General features: G+C 42.9%; 1 protein-coding gene across 1 annotated transcript in view; it reads right to left on the bottom strand.

Moving 5' to 3' along the window:
- MNAT1 (MNAT1 component of CDK activating kinase) overlaps window positions 1-21,988 on the bottom strand; it is a 254,207-nt gene that overhangs the window by 149,087 nt on the left and 83,132 nt on the right. The window contains exon 5 of the mRNA XM_077464379.1: window positions 19,398-19,538. Coding sequence (XP_077320505.1) covers window positions 19,398-19,538 — 141 coding nt within the window. The remainder of the gene's footprint in view (window positions 1-19,397; window positions 19,539-21,988) is intronic.

A 21,988-nucleotide genomic window follows, 5' to 3' on the forward strand; every position in this document is an offset into this window, starting at 1 on the left:
TTTTTGAAGTTGTAATTTTTTCCCACAATTTTTTTTTTAACACAAAATGATCATAACACGTTATTTCTCACACACAGCATATACATACTTCCAATTACACCCAAAATACATTTTGATACTTGTCCTGAATATGGCGATACCACATGTGTGAGGCTTTTTCACAGCCTGGCCTCATACAGAGGTCCAATATGCAGGGAGCACTGTCAAGGGTTCTAGTAGCATAAATTACACATCTTTTTCTAATGACCTATCACATTTTTGAAAGCCCTAGAGCACCAGGACAATGGAATTACCCACAAAATGACACAAAGACCCAAAAGTCTTTGAAAAACGTTGAAAGAAAGTTAAAACAAAATGGTTAATTTATAAGATATTTCTAACACACAGCATATACATAGCAAACATTACACCCCAAATTACATTCTTCTACTCATCCTGAGCATGACAATACCACATTCGAGAGACTTTTTCACAGCATGGCTACATACAGAGGCCCAACATGCATATTACATTTTTTAAGGTCCTGGAGCAACAGAACAGTGGAATAACCCACAAAATTATCCCATTTTGGAAAGCAAACATCCCAACGTATAATCTATGAGGCATAGTGAGTCTTTTGAACTGTTCATTGTTTTCCAAAAAAATTCTGGAATACGTGGAAAGAAAATGAAAATTTTTTATTTTTATTTATTTTACACACAAAGTTGTCAATTTAGTTGATTTTTCTAACACATAGCATGTACATAACAAAAATGACACCCCAAATAATATTCTGCTACTTCTGAGTATGTCGATACCACGTGTGAGTTTTACACAGCCAGGCCACAAAGAAGTCCAAAATGCAGGGGAGAACCATCAGGCATTCTAGGAACATAAATTACACATAATTTTCCTGACTACCTATCACACTTTTGAAGGCCCTGGAGCACCAGGACAATGGAATTACCCACAAAATGACCCCATTTTGAAACGAAAACACCCCAACTGGTGATAGGTACTCGGGTACTCATCAGCTGGAGTTAGCTACTCGGGTCCTTTTTCAGCCAGGTCTCCTCCTCACACACTGAGGAGAACCCGGAAACTGCACTACAGACATTTGTTGGCATTTGTGACCAGCTGTGATTGGACACAGCCGCTCACGTGGCCCTTGACCCTGGTCAGGGAGGGGCTGTGTCCCGAGGGACACGCCTGATCCCCAATCGCCACGCTGCGGGCCCCACAGTAGCAGTGAGAACCTGAGGCTGTCAGAGGACCTCCACCTGGGATGGAAGGGTGTTTTTGCAGACGTCATTTGGCAATGGCCCGGTATGGAAGTGGTTAAATAACAAATATGTTATATTTATTTGGTCTGTGTCTCATACACAGCATATGCATACTTCCAATTACATCCCAAAATACATTCTGCAACTCTTCCCGAGTATGGCGATAACACATGTGTGGGACTCTTACACAGGCTGGCCACACAGAGAGATCCAACATGCAGGGAGCACCATCAGGGGTGAAGGCCCTAGAGCACCAGGACAGTAGAATTACCCACAAAATGACCCCATTTTGGAAAGCAAACACCCCAACGTCTATTCTATGAGGCATAATGAGTATTTTGAACAGTTAATTTTTGTTCCACAAGTCTTCGGAAAACGTGGAAAGAAAATGAAAACATTTTTTCTTTTTTTTTTTTACACAAAGTGGTCAGTTTATAAGATATTTCTAACTCAAAGCATGTACATAGCAAAAATGACACACCAAAATACATTCTGCTACTCATCCCGAGTATGGTGATACCACATGTGTGTGACTTTTACACAGCCTGGCCACATACAGAGGCCCAAAATGCAGGGAGCACCGTCAGGTGTTCTAGGAGCATAAATGACACCTCTAATTTCCTAACAACCTATTACATTTGTGAAGGCCCTGGAGCACCAGGACAATGGAATTACCCACGAAATTACCCCATTTTGGAAAGCAAACATCCCAAAGTATATTCTATGAAGCATTAAAGCATTATTAGTCTTTTGAATGGTTAATTTTTTTACACAAGTTTTCAGAAAACGTGGAAAGAAAATAAAAATCTTTTTTTTTTTTTTTTTACACAAAGTTGTCCATTCATAAGATATTTATAACACATAGCATGTATATAGCAAAAATTACACCCCAAAACACAATCTGCTACTCCTCCTGAGTATTGCGATACCACATGTGTGAAACTTTTACACAGCCTGGCCATATACAGAGGTCCAACATTGAAGTAGTACCTTCAGGCGTTCTACGAGCATAAATTACACATCTTATTTCATTCCTACCTATCACACTTTAGAAGGTCCTGGAGCACCAGGACAATGGAATTACCCACAAAACGACCCCATTTTGGAAAGCAAACACCTCAACGTGTATTCTATGAGGCATGGGCTGCAAATAGGTACTCGGGTACTCTGATGGGTTGGTGACAGGTACTCGGTTACACCGACGGGCTGGTGACAGGTACTCTGTTACTCGGACGGGCTGGTGACAGGTACTCTGTTACTCGGACGGGCTGGTGACAGGTACTCGGGTACTCTGATGGGTTGGTGACAGGTACTCTGTTACTCGGACGGGCTGGTGACAGGTACTCGGGTACTCTGATGGGTTGGTGACAGGTACTCTGTTACACCGACGGGCTGGTGACAGGTACTCGGGTACTCCGATGGACTGTGACAGATACTCGGGTACTCCGATGGACTGTAACAGGTACTCAGATATTCGGGGTCTCAGATGGGCTGAGACAGGTACTCAGGTACTTGGGTACTCAGATGGACTGTGACAGGTACTCATGTACTCAGATGGGCTGGGACAGGTACTTGTGTACTCAGATGGGCTGGGACAGGTACTTGGGTATTCAGATGGGCTGGTGACAGGTACTCGGGTACTCAGATGGGCTGGTTACAGGTACTCGGGTACTCAGATGGGCTGTGATGGGTGATGACAGGTACCTTGATGGGTGAGGACAGGTCCTCTTTATTGGGGGGGGGGGGGGGTAATCAGTGTGGTTGGTGTGTACACTAGGCGGTAACGAGATGTTACCACAATCTCCTCCTTACACACGATCAGTGTGTGAGGAGGAGAACCCGGTAACATCTCGTTACCGCGGTTTGTTTACATTCTGTGACAGGCTGTGATTGGACACAGCCGGTCACGTGGTAAAGAGCCAATTTCATTGGCTCTTTACTGCGATCGGGGTTGCACTGTGTCAGGGTGACCAGCCGCATCCCCGATCGCCGCTCTGCATGCGCCCTAGACGCGTGCACGAGCGCTGTGAACGTACACAGTACATGTGATTGGACACGGCCAGTCACGTGTATCGGGGGGTGGATTGGGATGCCAATCACACATGGACACACCTTATCCACGATCGCCGGGGGCCCGCAGGAGCGATGAAATGCCGGGGATGTCATATGACGCCCACCAAGGATGGGAGATGCCATCTGTGGGCGTCATTTGACTATGGCCCGGTATTGAAGTGGTTAAGGCTGCTAACAGATCAGCCACTACAAACTCGGCTGTGTCTAAAAACGGAGAGCAACTGAGCATGTGCAGAGCAGGGGGAAACAGTGCAATACTGAATTTTAAACAGTATAGTCTCGTCTTTAAATGTTTTACATAGCTATACCTGCAAAAGGGGCCAGCCTGAAGTGATCTAGCAAGACTTATTTTTCTGACGAATGTTCCACTTTAAGTGCATGTACTCTACATAATGTGGTAGTGTAACAATTATAGGGATTAATTACTATTTAGAAAGATCACAGAACTCCCCCCAACAGTGTTGCCTTCTGTTTCATGCTCTAGATGGAGGGAGCCATCTTTGTTCAGACAACATTTGGGCTCAACTTCCTAGACTGAGATGTTGGTTTAGAGATGATACAATCAGGGCATCATGTGCATCCCTGTGCCTTTAACCACTTCAAAACCAGGCGGTTAGTGTAAACTGTTAAGACAGGGCCAATTTGGTTGTTTTGCAGGCTGGTCGGCAAGTGTGCTGGGAAATCTTATGTTTGTTTGTGATGCACAATCATGTAAACCCTGACACCTGTGCAGGTCATGGCTATACCAGCCAAAAGCCTGCAAAACAACCAAATTGGCCCTGTCTTAACAGTTTACACTAACCGCCTGGTTTTGAAGTGGTTAAAGGCACAGGAATGCACATGATGCCCTGATTGTATCATCTCTAAACCAACATCTCAGTCTAGGAAGTTGAGCCCAAATGTTGTCTGAACAAAGATGGCTCCCTCATGGCTATACTGTCTAAGGCCCCTTTCACATGGGGTGACCGATCGGGTCTACTTGTCAGTTTTTTAGGCGGACCCGATCGGACCATCCATTGCTCTGTGTGGAGCAGCGGATGTTAACAGACATTTGTCTGTTGACACCAGCTAACATCTGATCCGATCCAGTCTGCTAAAAACAGATGGATGGGGATCTGATCCCCATCTGTCTGGCAGATTGGATCACGTTTCCATCCAACAGCCCATGTAGGACAGCAGGCTGTGGTCCGTGTCTACACTGCATTAGTGGAGTAGACACGGACCTGTCATCCACCTGGTCAGTGGGGTTCAGCTGAGAGGAATCAGCTCTTATTGTAACTTCTCACCTTGTGACCTGCCATCTAGCCAAGTGTAATTTGGAAGAACAGCACAAAGATAGTTAAATGTTTTCTGTAGCGCACACTGCAGAAAAACCACATTCTATTATCTAACGGTTTCGTAGGACACATAACATACATGTCTTCAGAAGACACTTGAAAACTTAACGTAGTTGTTCAGTCAAATCCTAAACGATACTTAAACCTGCTCCCACCCCCATTCTAAGCCTATTCTAGTTACCCTGTAAAGGAAACACATCCATACTTACCTATTCTAAGGGCGTTACGGTCCCATCACATGATCTCTCCAGTGTCCAGCTTCAGTTAAGAGGAGAAAGCAACACCAGCTGCAAAGCTTATGCGGTGATGACATTCATAAGGCTGACTGTGGGGCATCAGTTGTGCCTCCTCTACACTGAACCTGGCAATGGAGGATGATCATGTGACTGGACCGAAGCACCCTCAGATTAGGCAGGTATAGACATTTTTCCTTTACAGGGTAGTTAGAATAGGCTTATAATGGGGGTTGGGAGTAGGCTTAAGAATAGTTATGATTTATACTTTAAAGGGTTAAAGAAAATCTTCACAAAAATGTTTTTTATGAAAAAAAAAAATAGAAACAATTACGCCTCTGTGATCAGTTTTACTTTCACATTTTGCAATTAATTAAAACTGGGACAAGGTGGTACACTTCTCATAGCAGTGTACATTGTATGAGCAGGATTAAAAACATCAGCACACACTGAACAGACACGGATCAATACTTTTAATAAAAAAGTGAGGTGTGTTAAGCGCTGATAAGTCTTCCAAAATTAAGAAAAGGATCTCAACTATTTGTACAGTAATTCTATCTCCATCAATTAAAACTGGATTTCAGCTATCACAGCAAGATTCAGAATGATAATAAATTGCTAACATAAGGGTCAGAAATTTGGTTGTTTAACCAAATAAAATCCATATCACATTATATTAGAGGACATTTAGATGACCAACAAAATTAGAAAATTAGCACAGTTTGTGACCTAAATTCAAGAAACGAAGTTGAGAAGCATTCATGCTATGAGTGATTGAAATTTGTATACAAGAACCCCAAAATGCACTCTAAGTTTATTAACTAAAGGGTCCAGCCAACCTAAAACTAGTTGCGCAGTTAGAAGTCTCAAAGTGAATCCGGCATCAGATAAATTTCTTCATATGAGGTATATGTATGCTAAGTAATGAGTAAGCTTCACACTTATAGATACTGTATTTTTTAACCTGTTAGGGCCCTTTCCATTCATTTGTTTTTTCACCTGCCCATGTGCAATTCTATAGAATTTGACTGGCTACTAGAGCTGATCCATCCTGTCACAGTCTGCATACTGCTGTTTGAGGTTTTTTTTAGGATACAAATATAATGACAAATTCAGATACTTACATTAGCTGTATTTAAAATGTATAAAATGTTATTTCTGCATGGAAGTAATCTTTAATTCTACTACTGAACCTTTTGAATTGATAAGCAAAAAAAATAAATAAACCAGTTTCTCTGAATAATGCATGGTTTCAACTGTACAGAACCTTTAAAGCTGAACTCCAGGAAAATTTGAAAAAAAAAATGTACCCTTGCCGTGGGTCTCCCCCATTCTACAAGGATTAAATGCCCATTTTTGCCTGGGGGACCATAAAAAAAACACACATATACTTACCTTATTTTTCTTTCTCCCACAGGCTCCTGCTCTCCATTTAACTGGTCCCCGAAATTACTTCAGGGGCGTGGATTTTTTGTTCAAAAACTACTTGTCCAAGGCACTAAATCGGGGGCCCAATTCACTTGTCCCTCATGCAGGAGTGCTTTAAAAAAATATTTAAATCATTTTTATTTTCACACTGTTTGCCTTAAAAAAAAAAGTATCACTTTTATTGCTGTCAAAAGGAATGTAAACCATCCCTTGTGACAGCAATAGGCAGTGGCAGGTACTCTTTATGGAGAGATCTGGGGTCTATAAGACCCCAGATCCCTCCTCTGCCTTTAAAAGCATTTGATCAAACCAAGATCAGGGTAATCAAATGCTTTCTTTTTTTGCTTCTTGTTTCCTATATACTAGAGGAGGACAGAGCTGCTCCGTTCTTTCTTTGCCTCTAGGATCAGCCGGCAGTCTTCCCATTGCTCTTGTAAAGATGTTCTAGCAGCTAGTTAGCTGCTCGGATTGCTTTTACAAGAGAGCAGACTGTCAGCTCTAAACCCTGCTGTTTTCCCACAGCAGTGCTAAATGTAAAAAAAAAAAAAACACTTCTTGCCCACCACTGCATGACCAGGGTGATAGGAATTAAACATCCCTGTTATTCCTTTTCTGCACTTTGCCCAGCAGTTCCACCCGGATGTTATTAGGAGCAATGTGGGACCAGCAGTCCTGCATTGTAAGTGAGGCTGTTGAAGGCCTGCCCACAACGTCTAAGGTAGTTTTTTTCTGGTTTCCCCAGAGTTTAGTCACAAAGTAGTTGTAAACCTCAGACAAAAATATGAACTATGAACAAAGCATATCCCTCTATAGTGTGTTCTTGTCTCTATCCAAAACATGAAGTGCCATTTCTCTCTGCTGCCTCATTGCTCTACTATCAGCATGAGTCACTTTTGACAAGTTTTCCTGACACCAAGAGGTGAAAAGGTGTCAGAGGAGGAAGCTCCAGGACACAGCCTGTGACTGACAGCACCTTTTTTCTTGACCACTCAGACAAGCTTTACAAATTCTGGACTTTAATTAAATGTAGAGAATACTGCAGACAAACTGGTACATCTTTGGTAGGAGGATTTGTTTCATCTTTGTGTATCACCGTAGGCCAGTCAATTCACTGGGTATATGTAGGGATTTACCACCACTGTAAGGCAAAACAAGGCATGCTAAAAGGACTCTATTTTCTTTAAACTTCTAGCTTACAATGCACTTTATTCATTAAATACAAGAATACAGAAAGTATTCTGTTAACAGTCTGGAAGTCAAGGGAAAAAAGAAAAAAAAAAAAGTCAAGAGAATCCCTTTTTATTGGCAGTTGGTGTCGGTTTCAGGACCACCGAAGTATGGAGGCCAGAAGAGAGATAATGACACAAAATCCTCATTGTCTAAACTCAATAACTCACTAAAGCTTTTTATCTGCTACAGTGGAGCCCAGTGGAACGGGTAATTGTGAAATGGAGAGAACCGCAAGGAGGCGTAACCATCCAAGAACTATTTTTAAATTGTATAAATAAATGACTTGGCTTCTCAGCAGCTAATGCACCTTAAATCAATTAAAAGCATAAAGAATGCCTTGATTGAACAGTGCAGCCTAGGCAGTGCATTCCCCGATTTCCATTCATTTACTCTTCTAAATATAGGTCCCACTAGAAATAATTACATTTCTTTAAACCAAAAGTGTTGGAGCTGCAGCACCAAATGAAATGTCTATGTTGAACTGTTGCAGTAATATACTGGAGAGGGGACAGGAGGGACATCTGCTTAAAATTCACTGAATGATTGGTTTTAGGGCCAGTTCACACCAGATACAGTTCTGTGCAGTTTAGTTCGCTTTTTTTCTGCACAAAACGCATGCACAGTGTTTTCCATGTATTCCAATGGCTCTATTTCACACCATACAGTCAGATTCCGCTCAGTCTCTGCACCGGAAACTGATTGCATGGTGTGAACTAGAGCCATTGGAATACATGGAAAACACTGTGCATGCATTTTTAGTGCAAAAAAATAGCACACAGAACTGCGTCTGGTGTAAACTAGCATTGAGGCAAAGCTTCCGTGAACACCACATTACCAGTCACCGAACGCTATTTATGTTCACATAGAATAAAAAGAAGAGTTCCCCTTGGGGTTTTCAGGCAGCAACAAGAAGCAGAGATAAATCCGTAAAAAGTTATATTTGTTTTATTGATTCAAACGGCTTGTTTGCCATCATAGATTAAAAATACAGGCTCTGGTATATAATATTATAGCATATCAGTGGCAGCCCGGGTGCTATTTGCAACTTTTGAAAAAGTGTTGTACTTGTAAATTGTTCCTGTAACCTATTTTGTATTAAATGTTGCAATATACTCTCTATCCACGGATATGCTATAATATTATATACCAGAGCCTGTATTTTTAATCTATGATGGCAAACAAGCCGTTGAATCAATAAAACAAATATAACTTTTTACGGCTTTATCTCTGCTTCTTGTTGCTGCCCGAAAACCCCAAGGGGAACTCTTCTTTTTATTCTCTCCAGAATACTTAGGGGTGTGCAGCTAGCTAGTTTTTCATTCATTTATTTATATTTATGCACTTTTTTCCTTCTTACGTTTATGTTCACATAAACCATTACAAATCTGTTGTAAATATTAAAGCAGTAGCAATGTTTGTAACAAATAAATGTCACCCTGCAAGACAATGTCATGTGCTAGTATGCATTGTATACTAGCACATTATGAAAGACTTGCCTTAAAATAAAGCCCTCCAGCGGTGCGCTGTCACCGCTGACAGGACTTCCATCTTCACCTAGTCTTCCTTCCAGGTTAACGGGCTCTGGCCGTCTGATTGGCCAAGCAGCAATGATGTTTATGGCATAGACCTATGAAAGAACAGCACGGCACGCCGTTCCTTCAGATGGCATGCACCAGTGATGCGCCAGTGGAACACCTTTTAAATGGTGCATGTTTAGGAGATCTTTATTTTACCTACAAGTAGAGCTGTACAATTAAAGCGGGAGTCCACCGGGACTCCGCGTTTTTTTCTTTTTTTTTAAAGCCAGCAGCTACAAATACTGCAGCTGCTGACTTTTAAAATAGTGACACTTACCTGTCCAGCGCGCCCGCGATGTCGGCACCCGAAGCCGATCTCTAGATCGACACTCGAGTGCTGCTGCCGCCGCCATCTTGGGTATGGGAATCAGGAACTTTCGGCTTAATTTCCCGGTTCCCTACTGCGCATGCGCGAGCCGCGCTGCGCAATGAGGACGGTCCCCGCTGCCTCTGGGATCTGTGTGTTTCCCAGCAGGCAGCGGGGCACTTGCGGGAAGGGGCGGGCACTTGCGGAAAGGGGCGTAAGTTACGCCCCTTTCCGCAGAAAGCTATCCCGGAAGTGGGTGCAGTTACCTGGATTATCCAGGTAACTGCACCCCCCTCCCCCCTGAAAGGTGCCGATTGTGGCACCGGAGGGGGGGAGGGTTCTGATGAGCGGAAGGTCCACTTTAGGGTGGACCTCCAGTTTAATCATAAAAAAAAAAAAAAAAAAATAATGTTCACAGCTGTCAAAGAGAAGAAGAAAAAAAAAAGCAGCCAATGTTTCTCAATAAGTGCTGAATGAGATAAAAAGAAACATTGTATCTAGTGTTCTTTTAAAGTTCAAAGGGATGTAAATTAAGGACACTTAAAGACTAAGCCTTTTTCTGACACTTGCTGCTTACAAATTAAAATCAGTATTTTTTCCTAGAACATTACTTTGAACCCCCAAACATTTATATATATTTTTTCTTTTTTTTAGCAAAGACCCTAGGGAATAAAATGGCGGTCCTTGCAATAATTTATGTCACACTGTATTCGCGCAGCAGTCTTTCAAACAAAATTTTTTGGAAAAAAAATACACTTCGACGAATAAAAAAAAACTAAACAGTAAAAGTTACCCCAATTTTTTTCTATAATGTGAAAGATGTTACGCCGAAAATCGTGAGTAGGGATGAGATTCGATTTCAAAGCAAAATCTTGTTCGACTCGAATATTGCCTGTTCACCGAACAATTTGGGGTGTTTGTGGCAAATTCAAAAAGCCGCGGAACATCCTGTACAGGTCTATAGGAGAAATCTAAAGTGCTAATTTTAAAGGCTTATATGCAAGTTATTGTCATAAAAAGTGTTTGAGGACCCTGGTCCTGCCCCAGAGATCATGTATCAATGCAAAAAAAAGTTTTAAAAACTGCAGTTTTTTTGGGAGCAGTGATTTTAATAATGCTTAAAGTGAAACATCAACATCCGCCTGGAAGAAAATCACCTGGCTTTTAGGAAAAAACTCAAGACCTTCCTCTTTTAGCAGATGATCAAAGCTCGCCACAGCGCCTAGAGGCGATTCAGTTTGCATTGTGCGCTATACAAGTATTTCATTCATTCATTCAAACAATAAAAGTGTAATATTCCTTTAAATTTCGTACCTGGGGGGTGTGTATAGTATGCTTTTAAAAGGGCGCATGTTTCCCGTGCCAAAAATCCATACCAGACCCTTTATCCAAGCACGCAACCTGGCAGGCTGCAGGAAAAGAGGGGGGGACGAGAGCGCCCCCCCCCCCCCCGAACCGTACCAGGCCACATGCCCTCAACATTGGGAGGATGCTTTGGGGGTCTGTGACCCTTCAAAGCACCATGTCCCCATGTTGATGGGGACAAGGGCCTCATCCCTACAACCCTGGCCGGTGGTTGTGGGGGTCTGCGAGCAGGGGGCTTATCAGAATCTGGAAGCCCCCTTTAACAAGGGGACCCCCAGATCCCGCCCCCCCCCCGTTTGAAAAGGTAAGGGGGTACAAAAGTACGCCTACCATTTCACAATAAGATGTTAAAAAACACACACACACACACCATTGGGAAAAGTCCTTTATTAAAAATGAAAAAAAAATTTAAAATAAAAAAGATTCCAGTGGTGGTAATCCACTCTTGCTATCCAGCTATGGCTGATCTCTTCTCCGGGGTCCAGCGATGAGTGATCTGATCCAGTGATGGGTGATCTCTCCCGATGGTCCAGAGTAGCGCATCCATCCTGTCTCCACCGGAGACACTGCGGGAATCCCGGCAGCCTGACACGTCTTAGCTGAGGAGGACGGGGCCACCCGTCACCTGACCCCGTCCCCCTCTGACACAAGGGGAAAGCTGGGCTTCCCCAGTGACGTGCGGGTGACCCGGAAACCTGCGTTACATCAGAGGGGGGCAGGATCACCGTACTTCACTGGGGAAGTCCAGCTTTCCCCTTCAGATCAGATCACCCATCGCTGGACCCCGGAGAGATGCTCATCCATCGCTGGATAGCAAGAGTGGATTACCACCGCTGGAATCTTTTTTGTTTGTTTGTTTATTTTTAATAAAGGACTTTTCCCAACGGTGTGTGTGTGTTTAACAATTTTTTACACTTTCTTTGTGAAAGGGTAGGGGTACTTTTGTACCTCAAACACATACCCCCAAAGCATCCTCCCAATGTTGAGGGCACGTGGCTTAGTACGGTTCAGGAGGGGTGGCGCTCTCGCCCCCCCCCTCTTTTCCTGCGGCCTGCCAGGTTGCGTGCTCGGATAAAGGGTCTGGTATGGATTTTTGGGGGGAACTCCACGTCATTTTTTTTTTTTTTTTACATTTGACGTGGGGTTCCCCTTAATATCCATACCAGACCTGAAGGGCCTGAATTTGGGGGAACCCCGCACTTTTTTTTTTTAATCAATGACTTTCAATGTTCAATGTTCTCTGTATTACAGGGAGCCGACAATTCATTATAGCCGCGAGTGCTTTTAAATTACTTTTTTTCCTGCAGAAATGACACTTTGTGCAGGGACAGTTCTAAGCACGGGAAACATGTGCTCTTTTACAGGCATACTATACACAACCCCCAGGTACGAAATTTAAAGGAACATTACACTTTTATTGTTTCACTTTAAGCATTATTAAAATCACTGCTCCCGAAAAAACTGACATTTTAAAACTTTTTTTTTGCATTGATACATGTCCCCTGGGGCAGGACCCAGGTCCCCAAACACTTTTTAGGACAATAACTTGCATATTAGCTTTTAAAATTAGCACTTTTGATTTTGAATGTTCGAGTCCCATAGACTTTAATAGGGTTCTAAAGTTCACATAAAGTTTACGACTGTTCGCAGGTTCTGGTGCGAACCGAACCGGGGGGGGGCGGGTCTTCGGCTCATCCTTAATGGAGAATTGTAATCTTTAGTCTAAGCAACAAAAAAAACGTGATTCTCATTTTATCCAGAACCGTGCTCTACCTACAGGTAATCTTTATTATAAGCTTACCTGTAGGTAAAAAATGTCAGACACAACTTTACTACCACATTAAAAAGACAGTAAATTAATAAAACCATACCTTTATACAAGGCCACATATGCCAGCAGAAGGGTGTCAGCTAAATCTGAAGGGATGGGGGGCAGTTGACGCAACGTCTATTTAAACCTGGTTGCTTTGGGCATATTGGCTGCCATTTTTGTTTACGATTACTGGGCTCTGTCTCTGTTCCTTGGCCTCCTGTGATGGGGGCTTTGTGATGGGGGGGAATCTGTGATATGGGGGGGTGGTTTGATTGGGGAGGGGATCTGTGATGGGCCATCTGTTATGGGGGGCTTTGTGATGGGGGGGGTCTGTGATAGGGGATCAGTGATGGAGGGCTCTGTGATGGAGAGGAGTCTGATGGTGGACCTTTGATGGGGGGCTCTGTGATAGAGAGGAATCTGTGATTGTGGGGAGGGGGAATCGGTTATGGGGGAATCAGTTATGGGGGAATCAGTTATGGGGGAGAGAGAGTCTGTGATGGGGGGATTTGCAATGGAGAAGAGTCTGTGATGGGGGAGGGGGGATCTGGAGAAGAGTCTGTGATGGGGAGGTGGGGGTTCCGTGATGAGGGGATTCTGTGAAATATTAATAACTTTATGTTGATTAAAATTGTTCATATCTTTTCATACTGAATTTGTTCATATCTTGTCATACTATAGTCCAGCCCCTCAACAGTCTGAGGGACTGGGAACTATAATAAATATGTGAAAAGTGTGGCGTGCATTTGTATTCAGCCCCCCTGAGTCAATATTTTGTAGAACCACCTTTCACTGCAATTACAGCTGCAAGTCTTTTTGGGGATGTCTCTACCAGCTTTGCACATCTATAGAGTGGCATTTATGCCCATTTTTCTTTGCAAAATAGCTCAAGCTCTGTCAGATTGGATGGAGAGTGTCTGTGAACATCAATTCCATCATCCAGAGGCCTCACTGTTTGGCCCGCAGTGTCGGAGGATCATCCACGATCCAGTATACCGTTTCCTCATCACCGAGAGCCTTATATGCCTATATGATCTGTTGTTGACAACACGCAGATCCATCAACTCTGGTAAGAGTATCCATCTATATTATCCTTCTGATGTTATCAACGTAAAGAAGTGTAAGCATCTGCTGAGCTCATTCCTTTAGAAGCTGGCTGTTTCTTGTGGCGGATTCTTCTATTACTTGGATGGACACTGTTTGGACTTATTTTTACATGTTTATTTAGTCACTAATTAGCATTTTTGTTTTGGTATTAACATATGGGTTTGTGACACTAGCGCTACATTTTCACTGTCCGTTTTCACATGAATACTTGTCAAATTTGTATGTAGCAGCTTTTCTTTTTTTTCTTTCCAGATTACCGCAGTATCGTTTCTTCTTTTTTGTTTCTCAGCATCAGTTATCTGACTGCCAGACAGCATCCGATTTTAACCCTTTGATTGCCAGTAGCACTAACACACATGCACACACCATACACCTCCCTTACTAGTATAGTTTTTAAAACGGATCAATATCTTTGATCTGATAGGAACTATACTACCATCCCCAGTAGTATAGTGTTCCCAAAAACGCAGTGTTAGGATCAGCCCAGACACCTGCCAGCACCTGCGTTTAGCCCCTCTGCCCAGCCCAGCCCACCCAAGTGCAGTATCAATAGATCACTGTCACTTACAAAACACAGCACACAAAATTGCAGCATTAGCAGGGTCACACCTGATCCATGCTAGCACTAACTGTTTTTCTTTTTGTAGCAATTCAAGCAGTCACTGACAACCAGGTGCTCTTTTACCTGTGAGTCGCACTAGCTGTACCTATAAATTTAGTGGCCAAAATGTGCAAACAAAGGTGCGCTAGTGAAGAGCCTTCATGTTGCTTAGTATGAAAGATGAGAGTGAAGGGGGGGCCTCATTGTCAGATTCAGGCTCAGTATACGAACATGGAAAGAGCAGAAGCACCCTGACAGATAGCTCTGATGACAGAGTAGTGGTCTCTGCTAAGGTCAAGCATACCCAACCCCATTCGTCTGCTGCTGAGTGCAACAACCGCATGGTTCTCATATTGAGCAGAGAGCCAGTACTAGTGCCGCTCAACCTTCTGGTGAACTGGCAAGCACCAGAGGCCTAGTACATCCTGGTTGTAGACAAACCAGCACTCCAGTAAAACTTGGTGATCTGGCAAGTCCCATAAGTGAAGTTCAAGCTGGTGCTGTGGCTAGCACAAGTAGTGCCCCGCAGTCACCATGAATTCAAAGACAGGCCCGTAGAGCCCATAGGGCCCATCCCACTGCGTTTGTAAATCCTGATTGGCAGCCCATCACTACAGATCTATTGTGGACCAAAGCAATTTATACGCTGGTCAATTTATCGCCGGAAATCCAAATTTGACCCTTGCCAGAGAATTTGGCTGGAAACCTCTAACTGTTCCTGAATTTAAGACCTTTCTGAGCCTGTCCCTCCTCATGGGCATTACTAAAAAAAGTGAGTTGGTCCACTGACCCAATTCCCCATGTGCCAGAGTTCTCTGCTTCCATGACCAGAACTAGATACGAGCAAATACTGTGGTTCATGCACTTCAACAACAATGAACTGTCTCGTCTGCGGGTGACTCTGAATACGATCAGCTCCACAAAGTTCGGCCCCTCATAAACCACTTCAACCAACAGTTTGCAGTTGCTTGTTTATTCCTGATCAAGTTGTCTGCATTGATAAGTCCCCGATTAAGTTTTCTGGCCACCTTGCTTTCAAACAGTTTCCTCCCAGCAAGCGTGCCAGATATGGGGTCAAGATATACAATAAATTGCTTGCAGTGAAGTGGAGGGACGTACAAAATGTTTTCGTTCTGTTCTCCATTCACCCAGATGCAACAGTCCAAATTACAATGGTGTTGTTGATAAGCCCCTCTGTGTCCATGAATACAACCTTAACATGGAAGGGGTGGACTTCAACGACAAGATGATGGAGCCATACTTAGTTGCCCATAGGGCCAGACGCTGGTATAAAAAAAGTGTCTGATATTTATTCCAACTGGCTCTGCTGAAAGCTTATTTACTATACAAAGCGTCAGGAAAAACTGTATTCTTCCTAAAATTCCAGAAAGATCATCACAGCCTGTTTCCAGATGGTGCTGTGCCCCTACTTCCCAATCCAAATGCAGTGAGCCGGCTGCATGAGAGGCATTTTCCAGATGTCCTCCATGGTACCGCTACCCAAAGAACACCCCAAAGAAGATGATGTGTCTGTAGAAAACTCGGCTATAAGAATGACAGCCGCTTTTATTGTCCCTCCTGTCCTGACCAACCTGGTTTCTGCATCGGTGACTGTTTCCGTTGCTACCATACACTAGATGAGTATTAGAATGGGGGTACAGCACAGCACAGTCCTAGGGCACACTTTTACACAGGGTCCTGAAAGATGTTAGATGGCCATCGCATTTTGAGAGCCCCTAAGTTGGAACTTTTATAGTCACAATAAAAGTGTAAAAAAAAAGGGGGGGGGGGGGAGCCAAAAATAGTTGTTTTATTGTTCTTCTCTGTTTTACTGAATGTTATGCTTAACTGTAATGTTTTAGGGTTACTGTGTTTTATCACGTTTGCTTTGCGAGTATGTCATTCTACTGTTATTCTGTACAGTTACTGTTTTAGTCTGTTTTGTTGTTAAAGAGGGATTCCACCAAAAAAAAAAAATATTAAAAGCCAGCAGCTATAAATACTACAGCTGCTGACTTTTAATAAATGGACACTCACCTGTCCCGGGGTCCAGCGATGCCGGCAGCCGAGGCCGATCGATCGCTCGGCTCTCGGCTGCTGCCGCCACCATTCTAGGTGAGGGAGTCAGGAAGTGAAGCGAATCGGCTTCACTTCCCGGTTCCCTACTGCGCATGCGCGAGCCGCGCCGCGCAATAGAAAATCTCCGCGCTGTCACTGGGACCCGTGTGTGTCCCAGCAGACAGCGCGGCAGGGCAGGAAATGGCGTAGACTCCCACGGGAGTCTATGCCCGGAAGTGGGTGAAAATACCTGTCATTGACAGGTATCTCCACCCCCCTCCCCCCTGAAAGGTGTCAATTGTGACACCGGAGGGGGGGAGGGATCCGATCAGCGGAGGTTCCACTTTAGGGTGGAATCCCGCTTTAACCAATATTTGCTTTGCAGGTACGACATTCAACTGCAGCATGGGTTTATTTTGACAGTAACAGGTTTTGCTCTCATGATATGTAAATACGTGACTCCAGCGCTGAAGAAGGCGATTTCACCACCACAGTTAAAACAAAAAAAAAGTGCATATATGCCGGAGCATGGGGGCAGGGGTGAACATTAGGGGCCCCTTGCCCCTATGCGTCAGTATATATAATTTTTTTTTTTATATATATATTCATAACTTTTATTTACACCAGTTTTTGATTTACAACACTTTAAAACAAGTCAAATACATGCCAATTTGATTTGCAAATTACAAAACGATAATACAAAAAAATAAAATAAAAATAAATAAATTTTTTGATTTCACTCCTCCCTACCTATCCCAGTTTCATAGGCCATGAAATGCCAAGATAGCGCAAAACCCCCCCAGATGACCCCATTTTGGAAAGTAGATACCCAAGGTATTTGCTAAGAGGCATGGTGGGTATTTTGCAGCTCTCATTTGTTTTTGAAAATGAAGAAAGGAAAAGGAAAATGTTTTCTTTTTTACATTTTCAAAACTTTGTGACAAAAAGCAAGATCTGCAAAATACTCAACATGACTCTCAGCAAATATTGTGGGGTGTGTACTTTCCAAAATGGGTTAATTTGGGAGGGGGGGGGGGTTAAGCTCCCTTGGCATTTCATGCCCTATGAAACTGTGATAGGTAGGGAGGAGTGAAGTCAAAAATGTATGCCCTAGAAATCCTGAAGGCGGAATTGGTTTTCTGGGTCCTGTACGTGGCTAGGCTCCCAAAAAAATCTCACACACATGATATCCCCATACTCAAGAGAAGCAGCAGAATGCATTTTGGGGTGTAATTCTACATATATCCATCGCATGTGTGAGCAATAGATAATTTAGTGTAAAAAAATAAAACATTTTTGTTATATTCCCAAAACTTGTATCAAAATATAAAATATCCCATGGACTCAACATGCCTCTCAGCAAATAGCTTGGGGTGTCTACTTTCCAAAATTTCATTTGGGGGGGGGGGTTGTGCTATATTGGAATTTCATGGCCTCCGAAACTGTGATAGGTAGTGAGTGAAATCAATCATTTACCCCCCTACTTTCCAAGAAGGGGCAATTGGGGGGGGGTTGTACTGCCCTGCCATTTTAGCACACCAAGAAATGATATAGGCAGTCATAAACTAAAAGCTGCGTAAATTCCAGTAAATGTACTATAGTTTGTAGATGCTATAACTTTTGCACAAACCAATAAATATACGCTTATTGAAATTTGTTTTACCCAACACATGTGGCGGAATACATTTTGGCCTAAATGTGTGACTAAAATTGAGTTTATTGGATATTTTTTATAACAAAAAGTAGAAAATATTTTTTGTTCAAAATTTAGAATCGCAAAAAATAAAAATCCCAGAGGAGATCAATACCACCAAAAGAAAACTCATTATGGGGAAAAAAAATACGCCACCTTTGTTTGGGTACACAGCATTGCATTGCCGCGCATGACAGCGCAATTACCAGTTAAAGCAGCACAGCCAGTCTAATATGAAGCCCGCAGAGTGGCTCTGCCATCCTGGGCGGGCGTCATATGACGTCCTCGGCTTCCCTACGTTTTAGGGGGTGCACGCCCGCCGCATCACTCGGGAGCCGATGCGCGTGCCTGGCAGCTGCGATGTCCTCCGGGCACCCGCATTTGCTCATCACAGATAAACACACAGATCCACGTCCTGTCAAGGAAGAGGAGACAGATCGTGTGTTCCTAGTATATAGGAACACGATCAGTCTCCTTCCCTAGTCAGTCCCATACCCCCACAGTCACTCCCTTGGTAACCCATTTAACCCCTTGATCGCCCCCCAGTGTTGACCCCTTCCCTACCAGTGACATTTACACAGTAATCAGTGCCTATTTATAGAACTGATCGCTGTACAATTGTCAATGGTCTCAAAATAGTGTCAAAAGTGTCCAATGTGTCCGCCGCAATGTCACACTCCCAATAAAAATTGCAGATCGCTGCAATTACTAGTAAAAAAAATAATAATAACAAAAATGCCATAAATCAATAACCTATTTTGTAGGCACTATAACTTCAATATACGCTTTAACCAAAAATATGTAGAAGAATACATATCGGCCTAAACTTTTTTTTTTTTTTTTTTTTTTTAATTGGGATATTTATTTAATTTCATTTGGATACAACACCGCATGACCACGCAATTGTCATTCAAAATGTTACAGTGCTGAAAGCTGAAAACTGGCCTGGGCAGGAAGGGGATGAAAATTCCCTGTATTGAAGTCGTTAAGGGGGTAAATCCTTCTGGGGCTCAAGTGGTTAATGACAGCCCCAGAACTGTCAAATGGTGCAGGAATCGGATTGCATTGGTTGTCAACCCCCATGCGATCTGATTCCAGTGTGGACCAAAAAAAAGGGTCCTGCACCATTTTGGTCCGAAACGATGCAAATTCAGCCATACAACCTGTATGGCTGAATCTGCATCTCGCAGACATCTTATCTGATCTGCGCAGCAATGAGGTGAGAATCAAATGCAATGACTGACATCACTATAGTGTGAATCCAGCCTCAAAAGCAAAGACTATGTTTATGACAATAATGAGACACATATTTACCAGCTGATCCAACAAGTCCTGCTTATTCTTCCTCTTCATCTTTTGCTGAAATAGTTCTTCCTTCTGTATAAGAAGCCTTCTCTGCTCATTATCTTGTTTCTCAACTTCCAGGGCCTCTTCTAACTCTTCCTGCTCCCTAGTCTATGTCATGAGATAAACAGGTTTATTAATATCTTTACCATCTATTACTACAAATTATATATATATATATATATATATATATATATATACACACACACACACACACACGAATATAGTTTCTGAATGATGCTTCAGATTACATAAGAGATACTTTATAGGTCATTTGGATGCAAAATTCACTACAGCAATTATAAATATTAGTTACAGTAACACAGTTTGACTAGCAGCTCTATATCAACAGGAAAGACAAATTAACATAGCTTGAGAAATCAATGCACTAGACTAGACCATCCTTGATCATATAGTTATGTGCCAGATTTTACATTTCTGATCATCTCAAACATCAAGCCCAGTAGTCTCATAAGAGAGGTCTGCACTAACTAAAAGCATGAGACTACTTAATTAACAAAACCATATAAAGGAGGAAGATGGGTAATGTAGATGCCCTAACTGACTGACAATTAGGTTGGTATTGCACATCATAAATAACAGCCATTTAAAAAACAAACGCAATTTTTTTTTTGTATTATTATTCTTCACGATTTATATAGCGCCAACAGTTTACTCATCGCTTTACAATGTATAGGGGGGGACAACACAATTACAGTACAATACAAAAAGGTACAGGAGGTCCCCACTCGTAGAGCTTACATTCTAAAGGGAGGGGGTGGTGGTACAAAAGGTAATAGCTGCAGATAATGATATGATGGGGGTGGCTCGGGGACAGTTAGGTGGGTGTGGGATAGGCTTTCCTGAATAAATGAGTTTTCAGGGAACTCCTGAAGGTGGACAGGGTAGGGGCTGATCGAACAGACTGGGGCAGGCAGTTCCAGAGGATGGGAGAGGCTCTGGAGAAGTCTTGAAGGGGAGCATGGAAGGAGGTAACAAGGGCGCTAGAAAGCAGGAGGTCCTCGGAGGAGCGGAGGGGACGATTTGGGGCGATAACTGCAGATGAGGTTGGTGATGTAGATGGGGGCGATGTTGTGGATGGCTTTGTATGTTATGGATAGCATTTTGAATTTTACACGGTGGGGTAGGGGAAGCCAGTAAAAGGATTGGCAGAGAGGAGAAGCAGTCACGGATCGATTAGTGAGGTGTATTAGTCTAGCAGCAGCATTCATAATAGACTGAAGGGGGGATAGCCTGCTTAAGGGAAGGCCATTAAGGAGAGAGTTGCAGTAGTCATGGCGGGAAATAAATAATCAACGAGTTGCTTTGTGGTGTCCTTAGTCAGGAAGGGTCGAATTCTGGAGATGTTGCAGAGGTGAAGGCGGCAGGATTTAGCCAGTGATTGGATATGGGGGCTAAAGGAAAGGTCAGAGTCGAGGATTACACCCAGGACTCTGGCTTGTGTGGAGGGACCAATGGTTGTCTTGTTGATGTTAATGGTGAGGGGGGGGGGGGGTGAAGGAGGAAATATAACAAGCTGTTTTAGAAAGATTGAGTTTGAGGAAGTGGTGTGACATCCATACTGATATGTCATTCAGTAAGTTGGAGATCTGTGAGGAGATTGAGGGGGTGAGTTGAGGAGTGGAGAGATATATCTGGGTGTTGTCGGCATAGAGGTGGTATTGGAAACCATGGGAGTTTACCAACTGGCCCAGGGAAGAGGTATAGACAGAATAGGAGGGGCCCAAGGGCAGAACCTTAGGGTACCCCAACAGGAAGAGGAGCGGAGGAGATCGAGTTAAAGATTTAAAGATTTTTTTAATTTAAAGATTTTATGCATCCTCTGTTGTACACAGTGTTGCAGAAGTCTTTCAATCACTTCCTGTCTACATGCACCCGCTCCTGTAACAGCTATACATCATTGCTCGGGGTCATCTTCCCAAGACGGACACCAGTGCTTGTGTGGCACTTTGTCAGCACAACCACTTACATTCTCCATTAGCAACACATGTGACAGGGTGACAATGCAGGACAACAACTGTAAAACACTTGCCATACCAAAACAGTGTCTGAACAAGGACCTTCATAGCATTACCACCTAGTATTTTACTAAAAGTTACACAATACTGAAAACAACTTCAAATTACACTAACATTTTAAAGCCTACATTGGATTTTAGTAATTGAGCTTAGATCTACTTTAAAGAAAAAAAATGCAGCACATAAGGATGACATGACAGTGCTTTAATTGTCATCATGTAAGCCCTTCATTCACTAAGGATTATTGTAAATATTTTATGACCACAGAAAGAAGTGTTTTTGCTATATACAACAACCAATAAGAATTTTATTTTTCATTCTTGTACATGTCAGCTTGAAAGTGACCTAAAGTATACACAATGCACATATCAAACAATATTCAGACTTAATGCCTTTGTGTTGAGGAGCATGGCCTAATCTGACCTGGAAAATTAAAAAGTGAAAAAAAATCATGTAGACAAGTAGGTATTATTCCTTATTTTGAATCATCATCAGGCAATACTTAAGCCATGCACAGTACTT

The sequence above is a fragment of the Lithobates pipiens genome, unplaced genomic scaffold (genome assembly GCF_037356315.1).
Source record: "Lithobates pipiens isolate NorthernLeopardFrog02 unplaced genomic scaffold, aLitPip1_a1.2 Scaffold_30, whole genome shotgun sequence".
Classification (NCBI taxonomy): domain Eukaryota; kingdom Metazoa; phylum Chordata; class Amphibia; order Anura; family Ranidae; genus Lithobates; species Lithobates pipiens.